This window comes from Chrysochloris asiatica, unplaced genomic scaffold (genome assembly GCF_000296735.1).
Source record: "Chrysochloris asiatica unplaced genomic scaffold, ChrAsi1.0 scaffold00310, whole genome shotgun sequence".
Classification (NCBI taxonomy): Eukaryota; Metazoa; Chordata; class Mammalia; order Afrosoricida; family Chrysochloridae; genus Chrysochloris; species Chrysochloris asiatica.
Window position 1 is genome coordinate 160,893 of NW_006408828.1, and position 9,111 is coordinate 170,003.

General features: G+C 40.8%; 1 protein-coding gene across 1 annotated transcript in view; it reads left to right on the forward strand.

Moving 5' to 3' along the window:
- MS4A14 (membrane-spanning 4-domains, subfamily A, member 14) overlaps nucleotides 1-5,767 on the forward strand; it is a 37,722-nt gene extending 31,955 nt beyond the window's left edge. The window contains exon 6 of the mRNA XM_006875034.1: nucleotides 3,221-5,767. Within this exon, the coding sequence (XP_006875096.1) occupies nucleotides 3,221-5,767 (2,547 nt within the window). The remainder of the gene's footprint in view (nucleotides 1-3,220) is intronic.
- Nucleotides 5,768-9,111: the final 3,344 nt, after the last annotated feature.

Sequence of the window (9,111 nt, forward strand, 5' to 3'; positions counted from 1 at the left end):
AGCCTCTGCATTACATAAGACCATAGGTGGAATCCTGTACCCCATCCTCTGAGGTAGGAAATTTCAACTTAAAAGGACAAGTAGACCAGCTTGGAGAGGCTAGAGAGCAGAAGATACTTTTTGAAAGAAAGACTGACAGAAAAAATACAAAACAATGATGGCAGTCCAACTGATTACTACAAGAACAAGCAAGTTGCTTGCCCAGAAGACATCAAAACAAGTGGTCGGGTCCCCTCGGGGCAAACCCCCTTGTGGGAATACACAAGCAGACATGTGCTCTGATTGGTGACCACGTTCATCACCAATAAGGTGATGTGAGGGAACAACAGCAATGAATCTGCGAGCCAAGCCTTACAATGTTCAATAGACTCCTGTGAACCCCGTGGGGACCTGGTTGGCCAGCATTGTGGCAAGACCTGGGTAATCTTGGGCATAGAATCAGTGACATAGCCACAGAGGACTACAGTCCCACTTGACCTAGCTTCAATGACTGGAAGATCAGAGCTCAAGTAGAAGAAGAAAGAAGAGGAAAAAAAAGAGTAATCTGATAAAATTTGATGAACTTGGCCTACACCTTTGTATGCACTAGCTCAAAAGACAGAATAGATGTTTATAGCGAGGATCATTCCCACCCTCTCAATACACAGAGTAGACACGCATGGGCAACTTGGACATTAGCTACCCAAAATGGGGGTGGGGGAGCTACGAAGGCAAGAAGTGACTGGCTTACAAGCTTTGAAGAGGGAGCCTAGATCCAGAGGGCACAGAGGAAGGCAGAATATCCACTGAGTAGTATCCAATATGTCTGGGTGGGGCTGATCGAAGGAAATGGGGATAGGTCTCTTGTGGTACAATAGTGAATAATTGCTATCAGGACTGACTGTGAGGGTTGGAAATTTAAAGGCAGACATTTTGTAGCAATAGGAGGGGAGTGATTGACTTTACAGTCCAGTAGCAGAGGTTCATGGGACCATCAAAGGAGAAGAGCAGAGTATGGGACCCTACCTAGAGAAACAGTGACACCAGAGATAGAGGCAGATACAACGATGTGGAGAGATAGAGCAGCTGGGAACTCTAGACCCAGAGGGGAGAGAGTCTGTGTGTTAACAACCGGGGACAGGCTTGCAGGGTATATCATTTGGTTGGTTGGTGATGCATGGAGGGGATTGTAACCATGGCAATTAAACAATATATGATAGGATGAATGTAAAACTGTGTTCTCCCATGTAAACTATAACATAATTCACACACACACACATACGCACACAAAAAGAAATGGAAGGAATACACAGAGTCACTGTACCAAAAAGAAATGGTTGATGTTCAAACGTTTCAAGAGGTAGCATATGATCTAGAGCCAATGATACTGAAGGAAGAAGTCCTAGGTGCATTGAAGGAATTGGCAAAGAACAAGACACCAGGAATTGAAGGAATAAAATTTGAAATCCTTTAAGCAAGTGAGGCAACACTGGAGGAATTCACTCATCTATGCCAAGAAATTTAGAAGACAGTTATTTGGACAACTGATTGGGATAGAACCATATTTGTGCCCATTCCAAAGAGAGGATACCCAAAGGAATGCAGAAATCATCAGACAATATCTTTGATATCCCATGAGAGTAAGTTTTACTAAAGGTAATACAGAAACAGCTGTAAACATAGAACATAAATCAAAGAACTTCCAGAGGTTCAAGCCAGATTCAGAAGAGGACAGGGAACTAGGGATATCATTGCTGATGTCCGATGGATCTTGGCTAAAAGCAGAGAATACTTGAAAAATGTATAGCTGTGCTTTATTGACTACACAAAGGCTTTCGATTTTGTGGATCATGGCAAGTTATGGACAACAATGCAAAGAATGAGTATTCTGGAACACTTAATTGTGCTCATGAGGGATCTGTACATGAACCAAGAGGCAGTTGTTCTAATGTAACATGGTTTAAAATTAAGAAATTTGTGCAATAGAGTTGTTATTCTTTCACCATACTTATTCAACCTGTATGCTAAGCAAATAATTCGAGAAGCTGGTTTAGATGAACAAAAACAAGACTCATTAACAACCTGCGATATGCAGATGATACAACCTTGCTTGCTGAAAGGGAAGAGGACTTAAAACACTTACTAATTAAGATCAAAGACCACAGCCTTCAGTATAGATCGCATCTCAATGTAAAAAAAACACAAATCCTCACCACTGGTCCAATAAACAACATTCTTATCAACGGAGAAAAGATTGAAGTTGTCAAGGACTTCATTCTTCTTGGATCAACTATCAACACTCATGGAAGCAGCAGTCAAGAAATCAAACGACGTATTGCATTAGGCAAATCTGCTACACAAGACCTTTTTAAAGTGTTGAAGAGCAAAAATGTCAGCTTGAGGACTAAGGTGAACCTGACCCAAGCCATGATATTTTCATTAACTTCATATACATGTGAAAGCTGGAGAGTGAATAAGGAAGACTGTAGAAGAATCGATGCATTTGAGTTATGGTGTTGGAGGAGAATATTGAAAGTACCATGGGCTGCCAAAAGAACAAGCAGATCTGTTTAGGAAGAAGTGCAGCCAGAGTGCTCCTTGAAGGCCAGGATGGCCAAGCTTCATCTGTCATTCTCCAGCCATATTGTCAGGTGGGACCAGTCAGTGGAGAAGGATATCGTGTTTGGTAAGTTGGATGATTAGAGAAAAAGAAGACCCCCATGAGATGGATTGGCAAAGTGGCAGCATCAATGGACTCAAGGGTGGCAACAATTGTGAGATTGGCCCAGTACTGGGCAGTGTTTCTTTCTGTTGTGCATAAGGTCACTATGAGTTGGTACCAACTTGATAGCACCTAACAACAACAACAACTGAATATTTTAGATATTAAAGGGTGATAAATTGTTCAAAATAAGACCAAGGAGTTAGAGGTAAGGGAATAAGTAATATTTGTTTTCTGTAGCATCCAATAACTCAAGAGCCCCTTGTCCTCACTCTGCAAGTTCTGTTTCTTCCAAGACTTGCCATCCCATGTCCTGACGTATCAAGTCCCAAAAATCCAAGCTCTGGTAACTGAAGGGAGGCCCTTGTTCCCACCCAAGTTTTTCTTTTCCAATGCAGATGTTATTAAATATACTTTCTATAGGAACAGATGAAAAATAATTTAGGAATGCAAGAGTAAAAGAATACTAAAGATAAGTTTGTCATATTAATGTTTCCTCCCTCCTCCTTGGTTTTATAGATTGTGTTTTTCTTGCCTTCGGATGCTACTCAAAATAATCAGCTACCTTCCCAAGAAGCAAACACCAGATTACAATTTGAACTTCAAGAAGAGTCTTCCAGTAATGACACTGCAACAACAACCCCACATGCTTTTTTCTTTGGAGGCTATGCTTTCTTCAAGTTAAGAGTCTCTGGAAGTCCATTAGCCTCTCTACCCAAACCACAACCAGAGAGCAAAGGTAGTGAAATTGACAACACACCTCCTGTACTTGTACCAGATGAACACCAAGAAAACGCATCGCCACCTCTGCCTCCCATATTAGAGAAAAAGTCATTGGAAAATAATATGCAAAGTCAACCATGCTGTACAACTGAACATCTGGAAGCTGAAGACCTACAGCCTGCTATGGTACAAACCCCTAAAATGCAAATTCGATTGCTTCAGGCCCAAACTTTGCCACTACAAGTTTTTCCACCCCTTTCTGTACAGTCTTATTTCCCAAAACTCCATGCTTTACAACTCCAAGACTTGCCATCCTATGCCCTGCCATCTCAATTTCTAGAATCCCAAGCCCTAAAAAGTAAAGGGCCCCTTGTCCCTTCTAAAGTTTTGTTTATCCAAGATATGCCAGTCCATCACCTACCAGTTCGAATCCATGAATCCCAAGCCCAAGTAACTGAAGGACCCCTGGTTCCCACTATGCAAGTTTTGTTTTCCAAAGATTTGTCATCCCATGCTTTGCCATATCAAGTCCCAAAATACCAAGCTCTGGTAACTGAAGGGCCCCTTGTTTCCACAACCCAAGTTTTGCTTTTCCAAGACTTACCATCTTATACCCTGAATTATCGAGTCTCAGAAAGTCACATGTTAAAAAAAGAAGGGCCTCTTGTCCCTACAGCACAAGTTTTGTTTTTCAAAGACTGGCCATGCCATTCACTGTCAATTCAAGTACAAGAAGCCCAAGCCAAAGTAGTTGAAGGGCCCCTTGTCCCTACAGCACAAGCTTTGTTTTTTAAAGACTGGCCATCTCATTCCCTGCCAGTTCGACTCCAAGAAGCCCAAGCCAAGGTATTTGAAGGGCCCCTTGTCCCTACAGCACAAGCTTTGTTTTTCAAAGATATACTATCCCAAAGACTACCAGTACAAGCCTTGCTATACCGAGGCCCAACATTTCATGTCGTAGAGTCCCATGTCCTAGTATCCCAATATATGCCATCCCAAAACATGTCAACTGAAGACTCCACACCCCAATATACACTATCTCAAGACACGCTATCCCAAAATACATCATCAAAAGACACAACATCCCAAGAGCTTTCAGTGAAAGCCCCAACATCTCAAGATGCACAGTCTCCAGATCAGCAAATCAAAGACTTTGTATATCAAGACATTAAGTCAGAAGTCATGTTACTCTCTCAAGAGTGGAAATCCAATAAGAAGCTCCATAGCAAGAAATCTTCAAAGCGGCATTCCTTAGAACAAAGCAAAGACTTGCAATCCCCAAAACGGAGATCACTAGATGAGCAACACCAGAAATCCCCAAAACGGAAATCCATAGACCAGGAAAGCCAAGGCCAGAAATCCCCAAGGCGGAAATCTATAGACCAGCAAATCAAAGACTGGTTATTCCCAAAGCAGAAATCCCTAGACCAGCAAAGCAAAAGCTGGCAGTCCTCAAAGAAGGAATCCCCAAGCTTGCAACAACATCCAGATCAGCAAGCTGAAGCCCAGCAGGCCCCAAAAGAGCAATCCGCAAAGCAACAATCCCAAAGTGAAAAAGGTAAACATCAGCAACCCCCAAAGGTACAAGATAAAGTTCACCAAACTGATGAGGAACAGTCCCCAAAAGAGAGACCCAAAAATGTACAAGCGAAAGAACAGAAAGCTCAAGAGAAGAAAGTGCCAAAGAATCTATGCAATGATTGGAAATTACAAATCCATGAATCCGAAGACTGGCAACCCCAACATGTGCAGTCTTTACACCTGAAAACTCCAGGATGGCAACCTTTTCACCAGCAATCACAAGACGGGGTAACTCAAGCCTGGAGAAAGAAAGATTGGAATGCACAGGAATGGCAATTTGAAATGCAGAATTCCCTAAATTGGCGATCCCAAAATCTATCAGAGAAAGAAGCTCTAAGGCAGAGAGCTTTATACCAAGAAGCCCAAATCCAGCACAACATGGCCAGACTCAACCTAGATCAACAATTACAAGAAGGTCTAATTCAAAACAGTCAGTGGCAAAATAAGCTCCACCAAGACATTCAATCCAGAGTTACACAAAAAGATACACAAGTAGACAGTGCACAAACAAGAGAGATCAAACCAGGTTACGTGGAACCTAAAGGTCAAAAATCAAAGGACTTGCAATCAGAAAACATGAAGCCAAATGTATCTTCCTCATGCCAAAGTGCAGAACGTGATCTGGATGTATCATATTTATCCAGCTCAGAGCAAGATGTGGACCAAAACCCTTCAGTATGCTCAACTTTCTGCAAAGATGATCTAGATTTAGCTTCTACCTCATGTTGCCTAAAAGATCAACAATCAGAAGACTCTGACTAACATGCAGAATATAGTCAAACACCACACTGCCCCTAGAAATGAAACCAAATTAGGGAAAAACTATAGAGTCTCCTCTAACCTATGTTCTTAGCTGTGGTTGCTATATTATTCACTCAACAACAAATGAAGGACATGCAGAACACTCAAAGGATTTGTCCTTAATGAAAATAAAATAACAACAAACCAAATATTAAAACTATATTAGAACTTTCTGGGGGTGGCAGAATAAGTCACATTTAAACCATGTCATCAATGCTAGTGTTTCATTTTATGATCACCAATTAATTTTACAACGTAATATGTAATGAATCAATTTTTCTATGGTGCTAACATTTTTTGCCTCCTCTTTTGTACATTATAGGGGTTCATTCAGTAAGTCAACTGTGAAGAAGTCTTCTATACAGACTCTCTAAGGGCTCAAGAAACAAGAGTCAGAAAGGAATAAAAGTCACTCCCACCTGGCCCCTGTTTTGTTGTTTCCAACCGTCCCATTTACTGCTCACCACCCAACCCCACAAACCAATGTGTTGCAGATGTATATACTACATCTGTGTCAATTATTAAAGAGGTGGGTGGAGGGTGAATAAAACCTATCTAGAGGTCCCCGAGTGGTATAGTTTGGGCTTATATTAACCTAGAGGTTGGCAGCACCATGAAAGAAAGGTCTGATGATCTGCTTCTGCAAAGATCATAACTAAGAAAATCCTATGGAGCAGCTCTACTTTATAACCCATTAGTCAGAATGAACTTGATTGTAATTGGTTTGGGTTTGGGGTTTAGAGACAAGGGAAGTAGGAGGCAGGGAAGAGTGAAGATGTAACTATCAGAAATAATGACAAAACTGTAATGTGTTTAGTAAAACTCTAGCTACCTTCCACGTATCTGTACTCACTACCTCTAATTTCTAAAACTTTATGACATATTTTATCCTCATATCAAAGAAAATTGTTTTGAAAGCCATCAGGGACCCTACACCTTCAAAACCTCATCACATTTTTTTTTTTCATTCTTCCTTCTCATTCATCTCTTTGATATGTTTGGAATTGATAACCATCCCTTTCTGTGTTCTTTATTACTACCCGTACATAGACCAGGAGACAGTTGTTCAAACAAAATAAGGTTACACTGAATGGTTTAAAATTAGGAAAGGTGTGCACCAGGGTTGTATTCTTGTATCATATTTATTCAATCTGTATGCCAAGCAAATAATCCAAGAAGCTGGATTATATGAAGAAAAACCATGACATCAGGATTGTAGGAGGACTCATTAACAACTTGAAATATGCAGATGATACATTCTTGCTTGCTGAAAACCAAGAGGACTTAAAATAGTACTGATGAAGATCAAAGACCACAGCCTTTGGTATAGGTTACACCTCAATGTAAAGAAAACGATCCTAACAAATGGACCAATAAATAACATCAAGATAAATGGAGAAAACATTGAAGTTGTCAAAGACCTCATTTTTCTCAGATCAACCATTAACTCTCATGGAGCAGCAGTCAAGAAATCAACTGACATATTGTTGCATTGCACAAATCTGCTGCACAAGACCTCTTTAAAGTGTTTAAGAGCAAAGATGCCACTTTGAGGCACATCAGACCCACACCATGGTATTTCAGTGAACTCATATGTAAGGAGTTCTGGTAGTGGTTATGAATCGGGCTGCTAACCTCTATGTCTGCAGTTCGAAACTACCGGCTGCTCCACAGGAGTGAGACAAGGCTTTCTGCTTCTATAAAGATTTGCAGCCTCAGAAACCCTGTGTGGGGTCACTATGAGTCAGAATAGACTCCATAGTACTTAACAACAACAACATATGTATGTGAAAGTTGGACAATGAATAAATTGATGTGTATAAATTATAGTGTTGGGTGAGAATATTAAAGAAGAATGCCAAAAGAACAAATCTATGTTGGACGAAGTATGTCCAGAATGCTCCTTAGAATCCAGGTTGACCAGACTTCATCTCTTATACTTCAGATACACTATCAAGAGGAACCAGTCCCTGGAGAAGGACATCATGTTTGATAAAGTGGAGGATCAGCAAAAAAGAAGACCCCCAATGAGATGGGTGGACACAGAGACAGCAGTTCAAGCACAGGAACAATTGTGAGATGCCCACAGGAATGGACAGTGTTTCATTCTGTTTTGCATAAGGTCACTGAGCTGGTACCAAATCAATGGTACCTAACAGCAATAACCATTTTTCAACTTTTTTTCCTCCTTCAGTATTCTGAAGGAATGAAACAACTATAAAATTGTGATTTGTAGTGTGAAGAAAGTTGGGGAGAGACCTCCTTCAGCATATTTTCTCCTTCAGAATGCTGAAGGAGGTCTCTCCCCAACTTTCTTCACTTTAAAAATCACATTTTTATAGTTGTGTAACCAACTGTAGAATTACCCCAAATTCTTGCTGTATTTGTGTTTTCAACAGAATTCATCACAAAGGCTTACTTTCAGTTGGTATTTAAAACAGTGCCTTAAAAGCACAATTGAGAGCCTGGTTTCTCTAGCTAAAGGTGAGTCCAGTCATTAAGGGTTTTTTTGTTGTTGTTGTCAGGTGCCATCGAGTCAGAACTGACTCATAGCGACCCCATGCACAAAGAATAATGGAATGCTAGTATACATCTCAAAGGAGCTCTGGTAGCATAGTGGTTACAAATCGGGCTGCGAATCTTAAGGTCAGCAGTTCAAAACTAGCAGCTGCTCTGCATGAGAAAGATGAAGCTTTCTGCTCCCAAAAAGATTTACAGCCTCAGAAACCCTGTACAGGGTCGCTATGAGTCAGTTCTGACTCCACGGCACATAATCACCACCAGTATACATCTCCACCACACTTGCTTGTCAGGTTGTTGTACTGTGATGACTTCCACACTTGCTTGTCAGGTTGTTGTACTGTGATGACTTGCATGTTACTGGGATGCTGGAACCTCTGCCATCATTATTTTAAATACAGGTAGGGTCACCTATAGTGAACAAGTTTCAGCAGAGCTTCCAGACAAAGACAGACTAGGAAGAAGGAGAACTGAACTACTTCTGAATGTTTAGTCACTGGAAGCCTTATGAATCCCAGTGGAACATTGTCAGCTACAGTGCCAGAAGATGAAGATATATGAATAACATCAGATCATTGTGAGATATAGTGCCTGAAAATAAGCCTTTCAGGTTGGAACCACTCAAAATAGGACTGGGGAAGCACTGTCACTTCAAAATAGAGTTAATCATAATGACATGAATTGAACAAAGCTTTCAAGACCTTCATATGTTAATGAGGCTCAACTCAAAATGAGAAACAGCTGCAAACATCCATTAATAATTGGAGCACGGAATGCATGAAATA